This window comes from Aspergillus glaucus, assembly GCF_001890805.1.
Source record: "Aspergillus glaucus CBS 516.65 unplaced genomic scaffold ASPGLscaffold_6, whole genome shotgun sequence".
NCBI lineage: Eukaryota > Fungi > Ascomycota > Eurotiomycetes > Eurotiales > Aspergillaceae > Aspergillus > Aspergillus glaucus.
Window position 1 is genome coordinate 911,145 of NW_019170458.1, and position 19,956 is coordinate 931,100.

The 19,956-nt window shown below is 50.0% G+C and overlaps 10 protein-coding genes across 10 annotated transcripts; 4 read left to right on the forward strand and 6 right to left on the reverse strand.

The window, feature by feature from the left end:
- Window positions 1-515: 515 nt before the first annotated feature.
- On the reverse strand, window positions 516-2,225 carry ASPGLDRAFT_122310 (uncharacterized protein; the record flags this gene model as incomplete). The annotated part of the gene is made up of 2 exons (XM_022540312.1): window positions 516-1,960; window positions 2,024-2,225. Coding segments are annotated over 2 exons (1,647 nt in total), but the record flags the coding sequence as incomplete, so codon positions are not given.
- Window positions 2,226-2,479: 254 nt separating this feature from the next.
- On the forward strand, window positions 2,480-3,978 carry ASPGLDRAFT_1327222 (uncharacterized protein). Its single transcript, XM_022541143.1, has 4 exons — window positions 2,480-2,874; window positions 2,928-3,167; window positions 3,229-3,780; window positions 3,831-3,978. Exons 1-4 carry the CDS (start codon window positions 2,862-2,864, stop codon window positions 3,848-3,850), a joined length of 825 nt encoding a protein of 274 aa, XP_022402871.1. The 5' UTR covers window positions 2,480-2,861; the 3' UTR covers window positions 3,851-3,978.
- On the reverse strand, window positions 3,831-5,273 carry ASPGLDRAFT_45219 (DUF2011 domain-containing protein). Its single transcript, XM_022546192.1, has 3 exons — window positions 5,176-5,273; window positions 4,532-5,111; window positions 3,831-4,471 (listed from the first exon to the last, which is right to left on the reverse strand). Exons 1-3 carry the CDS (start codon window positions 5,199-5,201, stop codon window positions 4,106-4,108), a joined length of 972 nt encoding a protein of 323 aa, XP_022402872.1. The 5' UTR covers window positions 5,202-5,273; the 3' UTR covers window positions 3,831-4,105.
- A 169-nt stretch (window positions 5,274-5,442) lies between these two features.
- ASPGLDRAFT_146335 (uncharacterized protein) lies at window positions 5,443-6,952 on the reverse strand. The gene is made up of 4 exons (XM_022541881.1): window positions 6,480-6,952; window positions 6,182-6,436; window positions 5,690-6,128; window positions 5,443-5,635 (listed from the first exon to the last, which is right to left on the reverse strand). Exons 1-4 carry the CDS (start codon window positions 6,848-6,850, stop codon window positions 5,468-5,470), a joined length of 1,233 nt encoding a protein of 410 aa, XP_022402873.1. The 5' UTR covers window positions 6,851-6,952; the 3' UTR covers window positions 5,443-5,467.
- A 753-nt stretch (window positions 6,953-7,705) lies between these two features.
- Window positions 7,706-8,958, forward strand: ASPGLDRAFT_45225 (LAMTOR1/MEH1 family protein). The gene is made up of 3 exons (XM_022546193.1): window positions 7,706-7,996; window positions 8,099-8,250; window positions 8,312-8,958. Exons 1-3 carry the CDS (start codon window positions 7,946-7,948, stop codon window positions 8,589-8,591), a joined length of 483 nt encoding a protein of 160 aa, XP_022402874.1. The 5' UTR covers window positions 7,706-7,945; the 3' UTR covers window positions 8,592-8,958.
- A 40-nt stretch (window positions 8,959-8,998) lies between these two features.
- On the reverse strand, window positions 8,999-10,773 carry ASPGLDRAFT_45226 (E2 ubiquitin-conjugating protein UBC8). The gene is made up of 6 exons (XM_022546195.1): window positions 10,375-10,773; window positions 10,117-10,161; window positions 9,966-10,003; window positions 9,805-9,919; window positions 9,575-9,756; window positions 8,999-9,523 (listed from the first exon to the last, which is right to left on the reverse strand). Exons 1-6 carry the CDS (start codon window positions 10,458-10,460, stop codon window positions 9,387-9,389), a joined length of 603 nt encoding a protein of 200 aa, XP_022402875.1. The 5' UTR covers window positions 10,461-10,773; the 3' UTR covers window positions 8,999-9,386.
- Window positions 10,774-11,273: 500 nt separating this feature from the next.
- ASPGLDRAFT_122423 (ubiquitin-like protein ATG12) lies at window positions 11,274-11,908 on the forward strand (the record flags this gene model as incomplete). Its single annotated transcript, XM_022540320.1, has 3 exons — window positions 11,274-11,532; window positions 11,601-11,800; window positions 11,849-11,908. 3 exons carry the CDS (start codon window positions 11,274-11,276, stop codon window positions 11,906-11,908), a joined length of 519 nt encoding a protein of 172 aa, XP_022402876.1.
- On the reverse strand, window positions 11,849-13,294 carry ASPGLDRAFT_1328379 (3-methyl-2-oxobutanoate hydroxymethyltransferase ECM31). The gene is made up of 3 exons (XM_022541155.1): window positions 13,114-13,294; window positions 12,712-13,070; window positions 11,849-12,657 (listed from the first exon to the last, which is right to left on the reverse strand). The coding sequence occupies exons 2-3, from the start codon at window positions 12,976-12,978 to the stop codon at window positions 12,037-12,039; spliced, it is 888 nt and encodes a 295-aa protein (XP_022402877.1). The 5' UTR covers window positions 12,979-13,070; window positions 13,114-13,294; the 3' UTR covers window positions 11,849-12,036.
- A 1,014-nt stretch (window positions 13,295-14,308) lies between these two features.
- On the forward strand, window positions 14,309-15,494 carry ASPGLDRAFT_24326 (uncharacterized protein; the record flags this gene model as incomplete). Its single annotated transcript, XM_022543377.1, has 4 exons — window positions 14,309-14,313; window positions 14,363-14,433; window positions 14,492-14,550; window positions 14,607-15,494. The coding sequence occupies 4 exons, from the start codon at window positions 14,309-14,311 to the stop codon at window positions 15,492-15,494; spliced, it is 1,023 nt and encodes a 340-aa protein (XP_022402878.1).
- A 698-nt stretch (window positions 15,495-16,192) lies between these two features.
- Window positions 16,193-18,274, reverse strand: ASPGLDRAFT_122974 (protein serine/threonine kinase activating protein nimO; the record flags this gene model as incomplete). Its single annotated transcript, XM_022540369.1, has 3 exons — window positions 16,193-16,315; window positions 16,370-17,689; window positions 17,750-18,274. 3 exons carry the CDS (start codon window positions 18,272-18,274, stop codon window positions 16,193-16,195), a joined length of 1,968 nt encoding a protein of 655 aa, XP_022402879.1.
- Between the last annotated feature and the right edge of the window lie 1,682 nt (window positions 18,275-19,956).

Here is a 19,956-nt window from a genome sequence, read left to right on the forward strand (position 1 = left end):
GATAGGAGTGTTGATATTGAAATCAGATGATCAAGAGCGGTGTGCCTTTTCGAGTCGTAAGGTGCTTTGTTTCAAGGCGAGATATGGAGTATGCGCTGGACTGGGAATTTCTTCGGCCGTGAATCGGTGATTAGTTGGTTGTCACTGTTCGGAAATTTACAAAGAGTAGATGTTAGAATGCGCAAGAATTTAAGCGTCAAGTATTGGGCAAGCGTAACAACGAGGATGCAAAAAAATGCAGAAATTATAAAGCGCAGTAGTAGTGGATGGCGAAGTTGGCGGTGGGTCAAGATGAAGCCATCGACCGCCGAGTGACGAAGGAATTCCCCAATCCGGTCATGTGGGCGATCACCGTTGATTGGTCAGTGTCAAGGAAACGGCGGTCTGCGAGACTGGCCAATAAAAGGGGAGGATTAGAGCACCAAGTTTCGATATTTTTGTCTATGAATATTTGCAAAGTCTCGACTATGTCCATACACACTTGTCCATATACACGCTTGTACAAGTATAGACTCTCAGCGCTCTCGTCTGGCCAGGTTCGTATGAAGTTTGTGCTCTCTCATGGCCAGACTTGCCAACGCCCCCAAGAAAGCCAGACCACAAAGAGTCAGAAACACAGCCCGCAGCGAGTCCATATACGCAGCCAGCGCACCCAGTCTCCAGTCCAATGGAAGCTTGCGAATTTCGTCCAGGTTGTCACGAATGCGAGAGATCAGTTCCTTGGCGTGTTCGCGACCACCAAATCGAGACCAAAGTCCGGATTTGAGAACATTCTGGAAAACAGCGGAGGCGACGGTGATACCGATGGTGCTCCCTGTACTACGGAAAGCATAAGATGCGGATGTAATGACGGCATGGTGTTGGTGGTCGACCGCAGAAATGAGCGCAACCAGAGTGACCGTGAGCATCCCACCGTAAGCAGTTCCTCCCAGGAAGAAGTAGATGAAAGGCAGCCAGGCAGGAGTGCCAAGCGACATAGTGCAGATCAGTGCTGTCCCAAGAACCATAAGGGCCATCGAGACATGGCTGAAGATTTTATAGCGGCCAGTGGCACGCATGAGAATGCCAGTTCCCATGGATCCCAGGGAGGTTCCAATCGCCTGGGGAATCAACCTCGCACCAGCCGCAGTTGCGGACAAACCTTGGACTTGGAAGTAAAGTGGCAGGTAGAAGAGGAGCCCAAATACCGCCATAGTGGTAAACCAGTTAGTCAAACAAGCCGAAAGGACGGTTCTATTGAGCAGCAGATTGACCGGGATGACGGGCTCAGACGCCAGCTTCGCCTCGACATAGACAAACAGTCCCAGGAACACCGCGGACAATGGCAGAGTAGTAAGGACGAGAGGGTGAGTCCATGGCACTTGGTTACCACCCGTATTGAGACCGAGTAGGAATGTCACGAGCGTAATGACCAACGTGATGGCACCCAGGAAGTCAACGCGCTTCAGTCTCCCCGTAGTATCTCCTTTCACTGGCACCTTCACGGTAATAGCCACCAGAATTCCGGAGATTACGACGAAGGGAACTTGAATCAGGAACGCCCATCGCCATCCTAGCGTGTCATTGATCCAACCACCAAATACTCCACCCAGACCACCGCCAGCGCCATAGCAAATATTACCAATCCCCTGCCATACACCTCGCTTCCGAAGAGGGACCAAATCGGAAACGATAAATGTCGAAATCGCAGTCAAACCACCACCCCCAATCCCTGAGACAACCCGACCAAGCACAATGACCCATTCAGCTTTGGCCAGACCGCAGATCAAATTTCCGGCGGCGAAAAAGACGTTAGAGAAGATCAGACCAGCGCGGCGGGAGTAGATGTCGGTCAATCGTCCACTAATAGGTTGGAATGCAGCATTGGAAATCAGATACGCAGTTGCCAGCCAGGAAAGCAGCGACAGGGAGTGAAAGGACGAGGATATTGGGACCGTCAGCGTCGCAACGATGGTAGTATCTACAGATAATTACGGGATTAGCATGGCAGACAAACCGCGAAAATCCAGACCGGTTATCATACCAAGAGCAGCCAAAAATACACCCACCCAGATACTACCCAGAATCAGGACCAATTCCTTCGTGCTGGGCTCCTGAGCCAGGGGAATTTCGGAATCTTGTGTTGCGGCTGTGCCCGGGGGTGCATATTGTTGTGTTTCCTCGCGTAGAAGCGGCGTTTGCTCCGTAGCGGGCATGGCGTGTGGTCCGTACGAGTCAGCCGTTTGGAGATCGACTCCGGTCAATATCGAGTCCGTGGAGAGTCCCAATTGGAATTGTAGAAAGGGTCTTATGCGCGCAATTTAAGACATAAGCACGAAAGAGGAGTCGCAGTTGTTCCGAAATGCGGAGACTCGAACGGAATGATCCATCGGTAACTGTAGTTGAGCCGACATACTTATGATAACATCTTCAATTGTATCTGTAGACTGAATAGCACCTATTACTCTGTATCTGTAGTATACTGCACACTGTATAACGGCCGATTTAACTCCGGCATACGTTGAGCTCAGGGGAATTGGGTACGCGCTATCGAGCAATCAAACCAGGACCAATAACTGCCACGCATTGATGGAATGTGGGGTTTGACGGCGGGTGATAAAGCTCAGGAGGGGCTGTGGTCCGTCCATCGTTCGAGAAAAGAACAGGAGAGAGAAAAAAAACCAATAGTTACAAGAAAAGGAGTCGGGATATTGACGTCCGTGTCAGCCGTCACGTGGGATGCCAATAAATAACCTCCGTCGCGCTGTTGATCTCGACCCCGAGCTCCTTACTCTGTTTCGTTTCCTCTTCACACTGCTTTCCTAGCCAGTTTTATACAGTTTTCTGTTGATTTTTCGCTGTTTTTATCATCAACCGTCAAAATGCCGGGTGTTCGTGAGTATATCCCTGCCATATTTGCATACTTCTTCGTTCGCTAACCGCGCAAGCTCCCAACGCTCTCTCCCAGTTGAAGAAGGGCCTCAAGGCCATGTTTCGTAACAAGAAGAAGGATGCTAAGAAGCAGAAGGAACAGCCTCCAGGAAACCCTGCAGAGACCAAGCCTACTACGCAGACTACCGTTGCTGGTGGTGCTGCTGCCGGTGCTCCTGCTGCTCCTGCTCCTGCTCCTGCCCCTGCCCCTGCTGCTGAATCCAAGCCTGCGGAACAAGCACCTGCACAACCCACAGGTAGGTTTTTCTTAGAATTCTTTCACCTCAATTCCTGCTAACAATCGCTTTTTTTGTGCAGAATTAGAAGCCCCGGCCGCTGCTCCCGCTGACAAGCCTGCCGACAAGCCCGCAGAAGCGTCGCAACCCACCGAAACAAAACCAGACACTGCTGCCGCACCGGCTCCTGCGCCTGAACAAGCTCCCGCTACAGAGGCCAAGCCAGAGGCTGCTGCTCCTGCTCCCGCCACAGAGACCCCTGCTTCTGAGCCCAAGACGGACGCTCCCGCCCAAGAACAAAAGCCAGAGGCCGCCGCTCCCGCTGAACTTGCCGCTCCCGCTCCCGCCCCGGCTGCGGAAACAAAGACTGAGACCCCTGCCCCGGTTGCTGCCCCCGCTCCTGTTCCTGCTTCGCCCCCGTCGCCTAAGTCAGAAGCTCCGGCCACTGAAGCACCTGCTGCTCAGCCTACAGAGGAGAAGCCTACTGAGGAGAAGCCTGTCGAGGAGAAGCCTGCCGAGGAAAAGCCTGCTGAGGAAAAGCCCGCCGAAGCTGAGAAGCCAGTTGAGGAGAAGCCAGCTGAGCCCAAGGCCGCTGAATCTGAGAAGCCTGCCGAATCCGCTGAGCCGGCAAAGAGTGAGTCCATTTTACACTCTTCTACTGGAGAATTATGCTAACCTTCGCAGCTGAAGCACCCAAGCAATAGCCTTCGGTTAAGGGCATGACCTAATTTGTTTTTGTTTCTTGTTTCTCGCGCGTTTGATTTAGTCTATGTTTATACCTAGCATTAGATACCCATTCCTGCTGGGTTCCATGGTGGATTTTGTTGGTCTAATTATACCCTTAGTTGTTTATATCACGCAATTCAATGTTGAATATACCGTCTTCGTTCAGTAATCGATGCACTGTTCCACTACAAGGGTATCAAGCTACACAAATCAGGCCAACCGCCTTCAACCGACTACTCCTCACCAGATGAACCATCCCCATCCCCCTCCGCCATAACAACATCCGGATCCTCCCCATTCGCAATCGCCGCCGCAGCCTTCTGCTCCCTCGCCTTCTGCCTGCGCTTAATCTTCCTCTCGCGATTCTTGCGATTCCGCTTCTCCGAATCAGCCAGCTTCGCCGTCTCCGCGGCCGTCACGCGCTTGCGCAATTGGATGCGGCGCTTTTTACCAGGCTTTTTGTGGGATTTCGGCGTTCTTGTTGTTGGGGGATCGGTTGTGTATACTGTGGTTGCGGGGGTGGGAGCGGCGGGGTCTTTGGGTAGTTTGGTGTGTTGGCGCTTGAGGTGAATTATGCGCCAAGGGAGGTGGCAGCCGGGCTGCGATACTTTATTAGAAACGAATGCAATAGATAGATACTGTGGTAAGAGGGTACTCACCCAAGGCTGCACGCTAGCCCAATCCAACATATGCTCTCCAGTTACAGCGACATCCTCAAATTGTCTCCGTTTCAGTTCCACCTCGTCATCTTCGTCCCCGTCCCCGTTCTCCTTCGAACCAGATAACAAACCCGGGTTCGTGAAATAATACTGCCATCCGCGGAATGGATTCACGAATCTCCCCTCTGACAGATCCGCGGGGCCGGGCGTTGGTGAGCGTACTCGGATTCGTAGTTTCTGGGTTTGTGTTTGTGTTGCGCCGGCTTCGCCTTTCCTCTCATCTTTCTGTGCGGTGGGTGTCGCGGTGGATGGTTTCGGTGCGCTGAAGAGCCGGAATTCGAATTCTTGTTCTTCGTCTTCTCCTCCTTCTCCTTCTCCTTCTCCTCCTCCTTGTTGCTGCTCTGATTTTGCGTGGTCTGGTTCGTTGTTCGCAGCGGTTGTCTGCTCAGGCGCAAAGACGTCGACGTCAAAGTTGAGTAGTTCGGCTAGACGCTGGTGACCATTTTGATATGCTGTTTCTGGTGGTGGAGAGGGTGATGGGGAGGTGGATTCGCGGGAAAGGATTTCATCGCGACGGACGCTGGTTGAGATGTTAGCTTCGTTGAAGTGGATGTGGATTGAGTGTGGTTTGCGAGTGAACGTACCGTTTTGCTTCTGGGAGGTCGAACATTTCGGGGGATTGATATGTGTTCTCTAAGTAACGGGGTGATTAAATACGGGTATTAATGGATTGATTGTTGGAGTTCCCCTCGTGGAACTGTAGATGAGGAGTTGAGAGATTGATAGTGCGGCATGAAAATTGCCAAGTCTTTTTCCACATCGGGGTAGCGTTACGGCCACGGCCCGAATGTATCGGAGGTCCATACAACATCAAGAGTCCATACAACATCAAGAGAACTATCTAACAACAACATAATTATAGTTAACTAGTTACAACTAAAGCTTCTTAGTCAGACTCTTCTCTGTCTTCAACCGGATACCCGCTGCCAAAACTGCCGCAGCTAAAGCCATTCCTCCTGCATAGAAAATCGATGGACGATATGCCTTCAGACCATTGTCTTCACCGCCAGCGGCATCCAATATATATCCTGCAATGGGGGCGCCCTAAACCATCAGTTTGGTTAACCCTGCTCATGTGTTCAAGGTATGGGAACATACGAGAAGATACCCCCCAGCCCACCCCGTAACAACCATCCCCATAGCCACGGAAACCCTCGCCGACCCAAAAACATTCCCCACAACAGTCGGCATAGTCGAAAAGAACCCCCCATTCGCCATCCCATTAATAATAACAAACACAATCAAAGGACCAATAGACTGTGACACAGGCCACAGGATCAACATGCTCAGCGCACTTAGCAACAACGACATGAAGAGCGTGTTCAGCGGACCTACGGAATCACAGCAGAGACCGCAGAGAAGACGCCCAATTGCGGAGGAGAAGTTGAATGCGGCGACCATGGCGGCACCGACGCTGGAGTTCATGCCCATTGCGTTGGTGTAGAGGGGGAGGTAGAATGCTGGGACAAGGAGGGGGAAGGTTGCGATTGCGCTGGCGACGAAGAGGAGGATGAAGCGGACGTCGCGGAATAGGCGCCTGGGGGGGTTAGCATCTGTCAATCTGATCCTTGATTGCTAGGGAAGATATACCACTCAACGAATTTGGTTGGAGGGATTGGAACCCGTTGTTGGATTAGATATGCCGCTGGCAAGCCTGTGGCCAGAGTGATGAAACCGAGAATTCTGAATGTCCATGCTGTTCCTAGGCTGTTGAGCAGTGCGTTGAGAATAAAACTGATCACTGCGCCTCCGAGGCCTCCGGCTGCGTAGACAATACCATTTGCAACGCCGCGCTTGGTTTTGAAGTATTGCGCTGGAATCACAGAGACAACCATGAAACAGACGCTATACTGTTAGCTGACGCGCAAGATATCAGGATTATCCGTACCTAATGCCAATTCCCATAATGACACCTGCAGTCATAAAAAGTCCGCCGATATTTCGAAATGCAAACCCGCTCAGTATCTCTCCCAGCCCTAGACAGAAAATACCAAAGAGACCAGCAACCCGTGTCCCAATGATACGGATGACACGAGCATTAATGATTCCCAAGAACGAAATACAAGCCGGAGCCAGAGATCCCACAAATGACAAGGTAGATGATGATGATACTCCCTCCTTCACCAGAGCAGCCTGAAGAACTCCCCAACAATATGCTGTTCCCGTAACCCACCAAGTAACCATTGCGCATCCTGAGATGACGATCCAGCCATTACCTCCGTCTGGGACCTCAGAGTCTGCGAGAATGGATGCTTGCATAACATTGTCTGAAGTGGGTGCTGTAGTTGGGGCTTGAGGCTTGAGCTGTCTCTCTTGACCTGGATTATCTTGTAATTCGACAGCTGTCGAGAGTTGCTGTGTAGATGCCATTGCGTAGCGAGCTTAATTGATGCATGAGGAAAACTTGAAATAAGAGGGAGCGGATTCATTTAAATATACCCTTACTCTACATATGGACATCGTCATAGAAGCGTACTTTTCCATACAAACCCTCTAGATCGACGCAGTGGGTCCATGTCACAGGGCGTGCCCCATAAAGAAGCAATACACAGTCACTGATTGGCGGGTATGTTTTAGCTCGTCGGAAGCCTTGGCATAGATCTATCAAACAGCAACCAAGTACGGAATACATCTTGCTCGTACATAGTATAGAGGATATTGCTTTCTATGAGTAGCATTTACGAAGGTTGATTATATTAAAGGTATGACTTGGGGTCAATCAAGTCCCCTTTTATCGGCACACTGACGGATTCTACGTCCGATGAGGTATTCTCCTTGTAGTTGGACAGGGTCTGACAACCCGCTAAAAAGAATAAAGCACTTAGAATTCGACTGCTGGATAAGTACTCTGTACCTACATAAGTATCCCGATGTGCTACAAGCAAGGGGAATTAGCACAGAACCAGGCCTCTTTAGAACTGTCATATGTCAATGCCACAGCAGTGAACGTGCACCTGCAATGCAAACCATATATCTTGCATAAACAAATCAAACCTGGGTTTATTGAATGTCGAATGCTTTTGTTGTTGTGAATCCCAAAAAAGAAACCGATGTCATCTCAACGCACGTGCCGCCGGCCATTCGGAACCCGCGACCGTCTCCCATTCCGATCACCTGCGATTTGATGGATTTCTTTCCTTTTGTAACCCAACCCCCCAGCATCACCTGCTGGTGTATCCATCTTCTATCTATTCTACTCTCATTGCTTCTCTTTTAACCTTCGACTACTCTATTATTCTGTGTATCTTCCATCCCGTATATACTCTACGAACCCGCATCGCCTCCCTTGGGCTGCGTCCATTCATTCTTTCGATTTCAGCACTTTTGCGACTGCTACCGTCAACAATATCATAAATGGGGATCTGCGCTTCTTGTTTGGGTCAGGGTCGCCGGGACCACAATGATGTGAGTTTCCCAGTTGCGCGGTGTGGGGAATGAGCGTTTTCTTCGCTCGTGTCCCCACGAGGAGATAAGCAAAGGACTGTCTGCTAACATGAGTTGAAACAGTACGAATCCACCCGCCTCTTAGACGATGACATTTACCAATCCGGCTACGGCTACGGCGCCCTCAACCATGCGAATCAAACGAACCACCCGGATCCAGAGTCCATCAAGCGCGAACGAGAAGCTCTCGAAGCCATCTGCCAGCGGACCTCCGAGTGCGTCCTCCATCCTCCGTAACTAACCACCCTACCATCTCTTACTAACAGTCTAAAACAGATCCGTCATCGACATCTGGTCCCTCCAACCCCAACCTCACCTCCAACCCCGCGCAACCCTGCCTCGCTCGAATTCAGGATCCCGAGAAGGCACCGCAGATGACCCGCCCGTCGTTGTAACCGCGCCCTCCACTGCGTCATCGAATACCGCTTCCGATAATGGCACGGGTACTGTACCGAAACACTGGGGCGAGGTCGTTATCAATCCGAGAAAGGATCGCGGAGCAAAAGCGGGTGGGAAGAATGGGCGTGATGTTTTTGGTGTTTTGCAGGTTTCGTGAGGGCCGTCGCAAATATCTCTGGTGGACTCCAGGTGCCTTGATACTGAGTGACGACCCTACATGATAGGTCTTCTGACCTCAGTTCGCATCGGTTTATTGGCATATCTGAAAGTTCCTTTCGTTCGTTTCGGGTCGCCGGTCGACAGGTCTCTTTCTTCTTTCATTTTTCTCCTTTGCAGCGATGTCATAATACCCCCTTTCCCTTCTACATTTTTTGGCCTTGGGCACATTTATTTCCTTGTGTTTGTGTTTTCGCATGTGCGTCTCTTACGTTTTCTTTCTGTTGTCAGACTGCATCCTTCGCTATTCTTTTCATTATTTGTTCTGAGTGGGCGCCAGACCATTTGCATTGCGCATTAGATAGAGTACAAGACAATCGTTTACGTTTTCTTTTTACAACATGATCCTGGAGATACTGCAAACTGGGTGCCATTCTATATTCCATGCTTAGTGGACAGTATCATGGTAGAATCTGAAGCATAAATCGCAATGCGTATTTATATGCTAAAACATCTGCAAATTTCAAGTAAAAAGTGTCAAAAACAATATAAAAAAAGACGGCGGAATCAACAAAATCCGAGAGATGAGCTTGTCCAATCCGAGACTCCATTTCCACGACCGCCGTAGTTCAGGTGCGCCAGATACATATATGTCAAAAAAAAACTCCATCTCGAAGTAACGCCAGCTCGATCCCTAGACATAAACGAAGTGCATAGATTGGGGGGGGGGGGATGATGATGAGGATGCAGTATATAAGAGACCAGATGATCAAACAAGAAGGGAAAAAAGAATTGGTTAGACGTCGTCCATTGTGCCGGCGGGCTCTTCGCCGCCAGATTCGTAGCTACCGGCGGAGCTTAGCTCGTCTTCGGACTCGGTGTCTTCTTCGGCGTCGTCGACAGCGTCTTTGCTGGCGTATTTTGCCACGTATTCTGTTGCTGTAAGCATGTGCCTCAGGGAAAACAGTTTATGGCATGACATACCCTTCACTTTAGCCTCATAAGTCTTGGGTTCTCTCATCAACATCGCGGCAGCTTCGCCGTTTAGAGGATCGGCAGGGTTCGGATAACGCAGGAGTTGGGGAACGAAGACTTCGAAGATATTGATCATGTCATACATAGGCGACCACGTTTGGTTAATCACGTCCAGGCAGACCGATCCGGAACTAAGCGCAAGTCAGTATAATCCAACAATAGCAGGCTGAGAGACTTACAGCTCGTCAATATTCGGGTGGAAGATCCGGTTAACGAAACCGATGCTTGGACTCTTGTATGGGTATTGATCGGGTAATTCGACGTGGACCTTCCAGTGACCGCCAGCGAAGGGTGCTGTGGTTGTTAGTGAGGGATGAGTTTGGGGTTGCGCGATACGTACTCTCGTCTGGGCCTTTAATGCGCACGTAGAATTCTTGCCTGCGCCGATATTAATATCCTCCCGTCTAACTTGCGCATTGAGCGTGGGGGTAGTGGGACGTACACTATGTCGGTTAGCACTTGTAATGAATGGTGGCAATTACCAGCGGAACTCACTATTGTCATTAACCAAAGTCACCTCATAGTCACTCATCAACCTATGCAAAGCATCAGTACAATTTTCCATCTCGTAGTTATCTTCCGGAGGTCTGTGTCATTCGACAAGGGTCGTCGCGGGGGAGGGGTCGCCGTCGGGCATCGGGGGAAGCGCATACATCCTGTTCAAAGGTTAGCCATGATTCCTGTAAGCATATATTCGGAGCGGTAATATCGCATACTTCATAACCTATAGAACCGAGAAAAAAGCACACAGGTCAGCCCATTTTGCTTCGTCCATAAGTCCGGGTATATTCCGGTCACTCACATCCGTCTCGATTCTTCGCTTTGGGCTGCTCATTTTGAAGTCGCAAGATAGACCAAAAGAAGCCGTATATCAGAAAGGTATGGTAACCGTAAAAATATCCAAAGGGTCTTTATCCGAAGTCGTGTTATCGTTCCCCCAAGGTGAAAGGGTGAAGTGGGGGGAAGGGAAAGGAACTGCGGGGGAGGGGGAAATCCGGTTTGGAGTGGAAGGTTAGGGTGAAGATAAGAAAGGAAGGTCCGGTAGGGTCCGGGATGTGGTATAGAAAAAGAAACGAGAGATGGAAAAGAGAATTAGAGTAGGGCAGCGAGATGAGGTGAAGTGGTGAGATGGTGAGGTGAGGCGGGCATGATAGTAACGATGATGGATGCTGTTTTGGGTTTAGTTCGGGCAGAGTGTTAGGTGGCTGCGCTGACTCAGCGCTGAAGAATTGGAACGATACAGAACAAGCCAGTAAAAGAGGAGAAATTAGAGGAGAATTAAATGCTAATATGCCCCTGGAAAGTATGTTGTAGTGCAAATTGAGTTGTGTTGCTATTCTACGAACCAAGCGTGCGGTGCCCTCCGAACTGCATAGTCCGCTACGGAGTACTCCTCTCCATACTCTCCATTATCCTCCTTTTGAGATAATCCAGACGTTGAATTTTGATGTGCTGGAAATTGTCTACTGAATTTAACTGTATACGTGCTTGATGCGATGTTGTGATGCTGCATGTGACCTCATTAGACCCTCCAATCCAACCTCCAACCATCATCACACATACATCGCCTATCCACTACTTCCACGCAGTTATCTAAATCTCACCATTCTCTACCTCATAACTCCACAACTTTGAATATCAAAATACCATGGACCCCTCCGCTCGTACCTCCCCAGCCTCAAACGCCAACCCGAGCACCTCCACACTAAGCCATCGACCAGCCAGTCGACGCCAAACAGACTCACCCGAAAGCAGAACCAGCAGCAACAATAACAATACACCCATCCCGGATGAAGAACATGGCGCCGATATGCCCATGACCATGTCCGCGTCCGTGGTGCTGACTAGTCTGCCGCGTGATGCGCATCAGGCGTTGGCGGATGCGGAGAATATTGATACGGGGAAGGGTATGCCTCCCGTCCTCTCGCAGTTCTCAGAGCGAGATGAGTTGAAAGGATTATGTTAATTTTGACAGTCACGGTTCGCTTCCAGCCTCTGCCGTCAGCGCCTATTCTTAAGAATCGGGTGTTTAAGATTAGTGCTTCGCAGAAGTTCGAGACGGTTGTTAAGTTTTTGAGGAAGAAGTTGGACTGCAAAGATACGGATTCGGTGTTTTGTTATGTTAACAGTGTTTTTGCGCCTGGGTTGGATGAGGGTGTTGGTGGGTTATGGAGGGTATGTCTTCGAAGCTATGATACTGAGAATGAGTGCTAATGTCTACAGTGCTTCAAAACGGATGAGCAGCTTATTGTTGCATATTCAATGACGCCTGCGTTCGGCTAAGTAGCTATCGACATATTTAACGATTAATGAGATACATGCTGCGTCGGAAGAACCGACCGCCGATAATATGCTAGATACAATTATGACAATAACGTTACAGAACGAAGAAAAACAAGACCGATATGCAATCATTCGGAGCCAGCCTGATCAACAGCCTTTTCAAACTCCGCGAGCTCCTCCTGCGAAATGGGATAGGTGTATTCCTGCGACGGAAACGCCCGACTCTTGACCTCCTCTTTGTACTGCTGAATACCCTTAAGCGCCTCTCCCCAAACATCAGCATACGTCTTGACGAACTTGGGAAGGAACCTCCCCGGCGGGAAGTTGCCAGTCATGTCAATCTGAACGAGAACCTGTCCCGAACACCCATTCCCAGCACCGATACCAATCGTTGGAACTTTCAGTTTCTTGGTGACAATCGCCGCAACTTCAGCAGGAACCGCCTCGACGATCATCCCAAAGGCACCGGCTTCTTGCACGGCAATGGCATCTCTCAGCACTTTCAACGCGCCGGCCGTCGACTTGCCCTGAACCCGGAATCCACCGAGAGAATTTTGCCGCTGAGGCGTGAGACCAACATGGCCCAAGACGGGGATACCAGCCTGCGTGATGCGCTTGATTGTCGGAGCCATATCCTCCCCTCCTTCAAGCTTGATGCCCTGCAGACGACCCTCTTTCACAACCCGAATAGCAGACTGCAGCGCCTGCTCGGAGGAAATCTCATAAGAGCCCATTGGAAGATCACCAACCTGCCATCGTTAGCATTGAGCACTTTCTACCCCATTCAACGGAAGGCAACTCACCGTAAACGCACTCTTCGCCGCCCTCGACACACTCTTACAATGTAACAACATCTCCTCCAACACAACCTCACTCGTATCCTCCATCCCCAACGCAACCATCGCCAAACTATCCCCTACAAGAACGATATCCATCCCCGCAACCTCGGCGATATGTCCGCTGGGAAAGTCATGCGCTGTGAGCACGGAGATCGGCTCGTTCTTTTTGTAGAGATTGCGGAGGGTTTGCAGGGTTACTTTTTTGCGCGGGTTGCTGGGGGTTGAGCCCATGGGGGAGTGGGAGCTGTGGCGTGTGGTTGTGGTTGGGGTGTAGCATGGGGGTGTGAAGGAGGTGGTGAGTAGTGGTGTTGTTCTGGTTGTAGGTACCGATACCCGGGGTCTGATGGACCGGAGGGAGTGGGTGAGGTAGCCTGTGGCTGTTCGGGATGCCATGATGCAGTAAAACAGAAGTGATCAAATAGAAACGGTACTAATCGTCTCGTATGCTCCGTATCCTGTCAAGTCTGTATGTAGAGTATGGACCACGCGACAAACGTCCGAATGCGGTATAATGTCGTCACAGATCAATCAATCGATCAATCAGATCAATCAAATGGATAAGATAACGCAGGATTTTCCAGGTCTCAGATCCTTAAAATCAAACAGCAAGATATCCCCAGGTTTATATCGATTCCAATCCCCTCCGCAGACCGACTCAGGGGAACTTCTTCTTTATTAATTATCGACGTGCTGGTATATGCCGCGTAGTCCCGAGCATCGGCGTCCCATTTTCTTTGTCAGTCTTCTTTGTTGTTGCATATCTTTTTTCTGCCGGTTTTTGAGCGGGCGGTAGGCGGATGCGCTGGTTTTTGTGCCGAGGATGTGCTTGTTTTCTCCGCCGGGGATGGGGTTGTTCCGGTCCGGGGACCGCAGTCTGGGGTACCATACTCTTGGGACTATACATATCAGTTTGATGTACTCCATACTCCGTATCCCGTATGGCGGATGGAAGCATCAGAATAAAGTTAGAAAAGACAGCAGAATGGTGAAATCTTGCTCGAAAACAATGCCCGACTCTTTGTCTGACCAAAGACGATCTTGCGTACAGCTAGAACTGTCCGTGCGATATGACTCCATCTACTCTGTTGAATCTCCGTATTAAACAGAATATGACCAGCAAGCGCAATACCACGCGTCTACCACGGCTCTGTCAATACCAGCGCGAGTAATCATGCTTGAAGGATCCACTCAAGGGCTGTACACCGTACACCAACCTCTCATCTGTTGATCTGATGCTCGAAATGGTCCCCAGCTAAAAGACAGCCAGCCACTTTATGATCTGGAGAACTACCACCAGCGTACACGGCGAGCTATCTTGGACTGTTATTTGGTGTTTACTTCGTGCAGAGTAGTGAGCTGAAGACTAGTGGGGTAGTTCTACCCAACTTCGCAGTCCGTATCACCTGAGTGACTCTTATTTATACCGAGTCCCTTTCCTGCCGCATGTTTTGCTTTTCCACTTCGTATATCTCTCAAATTCTCCCGTTTGTACCATCCTCCCGGACAAGGCTGTTCGCTCTTGGTCACCAGTAAACAATCAGTAAACAATCAGAATTTCACAATGGGGTGAAATAGCAATGAGAACCTGACCATTGCACAATATACAGCCCACTAGCCCTTCGACTATACAGCTCAGGCGAAAAGAGCAGAACGGCCATTTTGATTCCGGAAAGTCAGCCACAGCTGGTAAGCATACATATCCCATAGTCTCCGCTATACTTTGAATTTTGAAAAAATGGAATAGGCCACATGATGCTCGAGTTCGGTGCCGTCGATGAGGATACCATGGATGATCTTGAAGATGTAAGAACATCCATCGACGATGGAGCTTGGTTTAGACAACTTACACATCTGCATAGGAAGCCTCCAACGCAGGATGGGAATCGTCCAAATACGCTTGGATTTTCAATAAACTCGATAATGAGATTGTCGACGAGACTAAAATTATTCTTAACAGACTGGGCTATAACAGCGATAAGGTCCCCTTTGTGCCTATTTCTGGTCTGGATGGGGATAATATCTCGGAGGCTAGGGACTCGGCTGATTCGTCTTGGTACCATGGTTGGTCGAGGTATGTTAATGGGATTACGGAATATCCCAGGAAAACCCTCCTCGAGACCATCGATGACATGCACCTCCCTGGCCAAAAACCCACGGGTTCCTTTAGACTACCTATCCAAAACGTCTGCCACACCCCCAACGTCGGTACGGTAGTCACCGGCACCGTTGTAGCGGGGACCTGCTGGCCTGGGATGTACGTGACCCTGGCCCCGAATAACATCCCCGTGCAATCCATGCAGCAACACCACGAGTCCCTCGACGAGTGCAGCACGGGTGCCATCGTAGGCTTATGTTTTGGCTACACGGATTCCGACGGCGACGACCTTGATATCCGCCGTGGCGAGGTCGTTAGCGACTCCGACAACCCCGCAAGTAACTGCTCCTCGTTTACGGCGCAGATCATCGTCACCAGTCACCCCGATAATATCAAGTCCAGGTATACGCCTGGTGTGCACTGCGGGACCGGTCGGGCGCCGTGCAGATTCGAGATTCTGGATACGATGGAGGCACGGGCTGGGCGGCGGATTGGGAGGAAGGAGGCGAAGAATGTGCAGGCTGCTATGATTAGGATGACGCCGTTCTGTGTTGAGGGGCTTTCTGATTATTCTGCGCTTGGGAGGGTTGTTGTGAGGGATTTGGGGAGGACTGTTGCTGTGGGGTCTGTGAAGTCTGTTGAGAAGTGCTGAGTTGAGTGAGGATGTGTATGCTTGTAGATGGATTTCTGTTACTACGTACACTGTATTGACTAACCTATGCTAATCGAAGCCTTTGCTTTAACCATACAAACTAGCCACCCCTTAAATGCAACCCCACCATAACCACCGTCCATGGAAACAGAAGATATAAGAAAAAGGAAAAGGAAAAGAAAGTGAAAAGAAAGTACAGGGTTAGATTCATCCCCGTATGTCTGACCAAAAAGAAAAAGAAATGAATAAGTTCCTCCCCAGGTCCTTCCGGGTATGTATGCCAATTGAAAACACAATGCATCAAATAATGCAAAATGACCATGAGCCAGTAACCGGCGGGTTCTAGGCTCATACGGTCACAAGAATAAAACAAGACAAATGATATTCCAGACACCGACTTCATAAGATGCAAAGGTGAATATCAAATATGAATCAACAAGAATGCGGTCGAAGAAAGAAATGAATAATGACGGGAGGATAAACCTGATGCACGTCTCGAGACATACCGGTCCAGATAATGATGGATGGCCCGATCCGCGCCAATGAGGATGTACAATACTCTCACACTCATCTTGTCCCATCGGAGGTGCAAATAGTGCCATCATCGGGGTCGAGGGACATGGCTGTAAAACGAAACGGGGCATCGCTATAGGTAGTTCGTAAAAATCCGTGGATAAGAAAGTGCATATCACTGAAACCTAAATATGCTCGTCCATATACTCATCCTTTACTGGCCTCTCTAACTCAAACAGCAAGTCGTCCAATTCAACCCAGTTGGACGTGGTCAGCGCAAATCTGCGGTGTTTCCGCGTTTGAGTATGCTAGAACGATGCAATCAGTAACAGGATCGATAACTATCTCACTGCAAGACTTACCTTCTCAAAGTCATCGAACTTGTCTCTGCAGTTCTCACAGTATCCTGGCTTCGGATCCCTTGGCCTCTCCTTCTTTTGAATACTGTCCTTTCGATCGCGAGACTGTTTCTTTATCGCTTCCGGCTGGGTCGCGTCAGGCTTTTCCTGCGGATTGGCTTTCCCTGGTCGCTGGCCCTGGTTCATTTTCCATGTGGCATCCGCAGCACCGTGAGGAACTGCACCAGAAAGTCCGTTGCCCTTCTCGAGTACTTTTCTCTTCAGCTCGTGGACTTCCTTGCTCAGACCGGCCTTGGCTCCGGGTGCAGCAGCAGCAGAAGAAACCATTTGTGACCGGATGGCGGAAGTGATGTTCGACGGCTGCATGCCGGAGGCCGCAGGTTCACGGCCAAGGAAAAATGGCCCGTTGCGCGGCATCTGCGGAGGGATAAAACTTTCTGAGCTCTTCCTCGGAGGTGACCCTAGCCTTGGTGGCACCATATCCCGCATTTCTGGTTGTCGTGGTGGAGCAGCTTCTTGCTCATTCTTAGGCTTATGTTCATTGCTAGCGACGCCATCAGCAGGTTCTTGTGAAACGGTGTCTTCCAGGACAGCGAATTCTTGGTCTCTGTTTTCTTGAACAGGGGCTGGCTTGGGAGCCACCTTCTTTTCCTTTGCGTGTTGACGTATCCGTTGCCGATCCATCTCCTTCTTCGTCGGGGGTTCGTCGATGAAGGGACACTTTCCTAGTGGCGCGCTTCGGAATTGAGGCCAGACGCCATCCTGCCGCCGTGCTGCCTTGGCGTATTCCCGGACCATCGCCGGACGCGTCTTTTCGTTCATGTCGTGGACGTAGATGAATGGACCTTTGAACATCACAAGCTCCTTTAATGAGGATAGATGGTCCCGATCCGAAGGCCCGTTGACAAGTTCATTCCGTAGAACTTGCGAGAGATCGTTTTCCCTTCCTCGGACATGATTCCCACCAGCGCCGTTGTTACGGTTCGAAGTGTCATGGCCACTGATATCCGGATCGTTGATAGTGGCAATCATACGCTGTAATTTTTCGAGTGCCCATATTTTCATTCCCATCTGGCGAGCTCTGTGCAGAACATCCATGTTCATCTGCTCGCGTCGCGCATCATTCTTAAGGGAGGTATGAACATGCATCTCAGGATTTCTCTCTAGGAGGGATGGATTTACCGTTTGCAAAGAGCCATCACCACCAGATGTGTGGTCCACGGAGGCTCTGCTATTTTCTGGAGGATTGACTGCGGATTCCGGAGGGATTGGACGAGAGGTCACGACGTGGGTTACTAGACGCGAGAAGAATTTCTCTTCGCGCTGTGGCCATCAGCATTGAACCACGCAGTACACACGACCGAAGTAGAACATGCAACTCACCGCTCCCAAAGCATTGACCTGCCTCGAGCATCTTCCCCGAACATCTTCAGGAATGCTATCAAAGTAAAAAACAAAGGTCGGAAATGCTTTCCGGTAATGTCTCTGCCACTGACGGATCGTATCAAGAGTCTCTGCGGACGGCTTCTCATTCCTAACTGGCTTCGTAGCGGTCTGCCGGTCCTTTTCTCGTGCAGCATACAACTTCCGTTCAAACGCGCTTGGTTGGCCATTATTCGACCGACGCGAGAATATCCTCGAGTCTCCCGGTTGTTGATGAGCCGTAGACCTCGCCCGGGTCGGAGACCGTACATCCTGCTCCACACCATCAATCACTTGTTTCTTCGGGGGTGGTTGTCCATAAGGGATCTCGAGTTGTGTGCTGGCGGTCCTAGACCGTTTAGCAGGAACCGTACCCCCCATCCGGAGTGGGGAATTGGTGGCATTGGAGACGTTGGCGAGAGGAGGTCGGCGTGTGGACATGTTGAGGGTCGTTTGCGGTGAAGGAGGTATGGATACTGCTGCCATGGGAGGGTAACGATACGCGACGCTCAGGAGGGACTGAGAGATTCGTAACGAGAGTAGCGTTAAAACCGGTTGGTCTGAGCTGAGCACGCGACGTGCTACACGTCTGGCAGACAAGAGACAAGGTTGCTAGAGAGTTAGAGGGCCATGATACACGGTGTGGGATAAGAAGAGGAGTAGGTAAAATAAGGCGGCGGAAAAGGGAGACAGGAGAGACCCGGTTTGTATCCTTCTCTCCCACCCAAATTCGAGCGTGTCGTGGGTAAACAGAGAGACTGCCTCTTTAACTGTAGAGAGGGTGACTTGGGAGAAACAAAGACGAGGTCAAGGAAAGAAAAGACTAAAGCGTGTAAGAACGCAGTGTGGAGCCCGGAGCGGGTTTGTTTTGGGGCCGTCCGGACGACGGAGAATACACACACACCCAACACTTACATACATGAGAACATTCTTTTCAATTACCGGACGCGTTATAGTATTTATGATTTATTATATCTCACTTAATTATCTAGTTTCTCTGATTCATAACGTGTCAATTGAATTGGTTGTTCTTACAATGTTACAGTATCAAACCACGCGTCGGCGTATACTTACTTGTACGGTGACACCGCCGCAACTCGACACCTTATCCCATGGGCAAGCACACATACACCCTTACCATAGAGTGTTGGACTACTGATGTCCCGGTACGAACCTAATTGCCGTGGATACTACGTCCGTGTGTTTACTCCAACTGACTTATTTCTGAACTTTCTTCACAAGGAAGCACGGGCCGGTTATTGACATCATCGACTTGAAGACCCCAAGGTTCAGCATCCGAGGACCGAAATTAACTATACATAATCTCGTGAGTGGCTGTTCGCTATAGGAAACACAACATTAGACTCATCACCAATAATAACATACAAGACCGTAGAACAGAATCGTCCGCCTCGGGTAGAATCCGTGGTGGTTTATGTACTGAGCAAGGTGGTCCTGCTGCCGGCAAATATCTTCATCGTCGTCGGGAATCCACGACTGCTCGAACGTTGCACGGCCGTGAATATGACGCAGATCTGGGTTTGGCAATTGTAGAACGGGCACTGAAGGTAGTAGAATGGTTACTGACTGGTGGGAACTGGGATTCCACCCAGCTGGATTATGCGTGGGGTAGATTCCTTAGACTCTTGTGGCTAAGCGCTTTCAGTGTAGGCTTTTTCGTCTCCCAGGTCTTCCTGAAGACTAGGAATTCATAAGGCAACCTCAGTTATAGGGCTGTAGCTCGATTGGAGATCTAATCGCCGTTTTTACCGGTTTCCTCATGGGTTTCACTGCATGCTTTGCGGTGACTTCAGTCCTTGCTATTGCTATTGCCCTGGCTATCTCGGTGATTGCTGGGGTATTCATTTCCATGACGTTGTGATGCTTCTCTTGTATTAGTACTGATGTTTCCTTAGAATCTCTGCCTTTTGCTTGCTACGTTGGCGGCTTTTAGCTGCTTCCCAAAATGTCTGGCCAGTAGTTCCCCGGCTTTAGCATCCCCCATTTAACTGGATTTTGGCGGGCAGGGGTAGGTAGAGCCTGACCATAAATTCATTATAGGCCAGGCTTTCTTTCGCCTAACACCCTTCCAACTTGGTTAACGCGGGCGTCCCATATGAGGGTTTACTTGTTTTGGTAAGTACGGGCTTCCTTCTGTTATGACTGTT

Excerpts from the sequence above, each read along its gene's own strand:
- ASPGLDRAFT_45219 (XM_022546192.1), bottom strand. The coding sequence starts at position 5,201 with ATGTTCGACCTCCCAGAAGCAAAACG. Across the intron at positions 5,112-5,175 it reads GACCTCCCAGAAGCAAAACG|CGTCCGTCGCGATGAAATCC; the intron begins GTACGTTCACTC and ends CATCTCAACCAG. Across the intron at positions 4,472-4,531 it reads GGGCTAGCGTGCAGCCTTGG|CCCGGCTGCCACCTCCCTTG; the intron begins GTGAGTACCCTC and ends AAAGTATCGCAG.
- ASPGLDRAFT_1328379 (XM_022541155.1), bottom strand. The coding sequence starts at position 12,978 with ATGGGCTCAACCCCCAGCAACCCGCGCAAAAAAGTAACCCTGCAAACC. Across the intron at positions 12,658-12,711 it reads CGGCGAAGAGTGCGTTTACG|GTTGGTGATCTTCCAATGGG; the intron begins GTGAGTTGCCTT and ends TAACGATGGCAG.
- ASPGLDRAFT_1327222 (XM_022541143.1), top strand. Across the intron at positions 3,168-3,228 it reads AGCACCTGCACAACCCACAG|AATTAGAAGCCCCGGCCGCT; the intron begins GTAGGTTTTTCT and ends TTTTTTGTGCAG. Across the intron at positions 3,781-3,830 it reads ATCCGCTGAGCCGGCAAAGA|CTGAAGCACCCAAGCAATAG; the intron begins GTGAGTCCATTT and ends TAACCTTCGCAG.
- ASPGLDRAFT_45225 (XM_022546193.1), top strand. The coding sequence starts at position 7,946 with ATGGGGATCTGCGCTTCTTGTTTGGGTCAGGGTCGCCGGGACCACAAT. Across the intron at positions 7,997-8,098 it reads GTCGCCGGGACCACAATGAT|TACGAATCCACCCGCCTCTT; the intron begins GTGAGTTTCCCA and ends GAGTTGAAACAG. Across the intron at positions 8,251-8,311 it reads ATCTGCCAGCGGACCTCCGA|ATCCGTCATCGACATCTGGT; the intron begins GTGCGTCCTCCA and ends AGTCTAAAACAG.
- ASPGLDRAFT_45226 (XM_022546195.1), bottom strand. The coding sequence starts at position 10,460 with ATGAGCAGCCCAAAGCGAAGAATCGAGACGGATGTGAGTGACCGGAAT. Across the intron at positions 10,004-10,116 it reads TTGGTTAATGACAATAGTGA|GCAAGAATTCTACGTGCGCA; the intron begins GTTCCGCTGGTA and ends ATATCGGCGCAG. Across the intron at positions 9,757-9,804 it reads CACCCGAATATTGACGAGCT|TTCCGGATCGGTCTGCCTGG; the intron begins GTAAGTCTCTCA and ends ACTTGCGCTTAG.
- ASPGLDRAFT_146335 (XM_022541881.1), bottom strand. The coding sequence starts at position 6,850 with ATGCAAGCATCCATTCTCGCAGACTCTGAGGTCCCAGACGGAGGTAAT. Across the intron at positions 6,437-6,479 it reads ATTATGGGAATTGGCATTAG|CGTCTGTTTCATGGTTGTCT; the intron begins GTACGGATAATC and ends CTAACAGTATAG. Across the intron at positions 6,129-6,181 it reads CCAACCAAATTCGTTGAGTG|GCGCCTATTCCGCGACGTCC; the intron begins GTATATCTTCCC and ends TAACCCCCCCAG.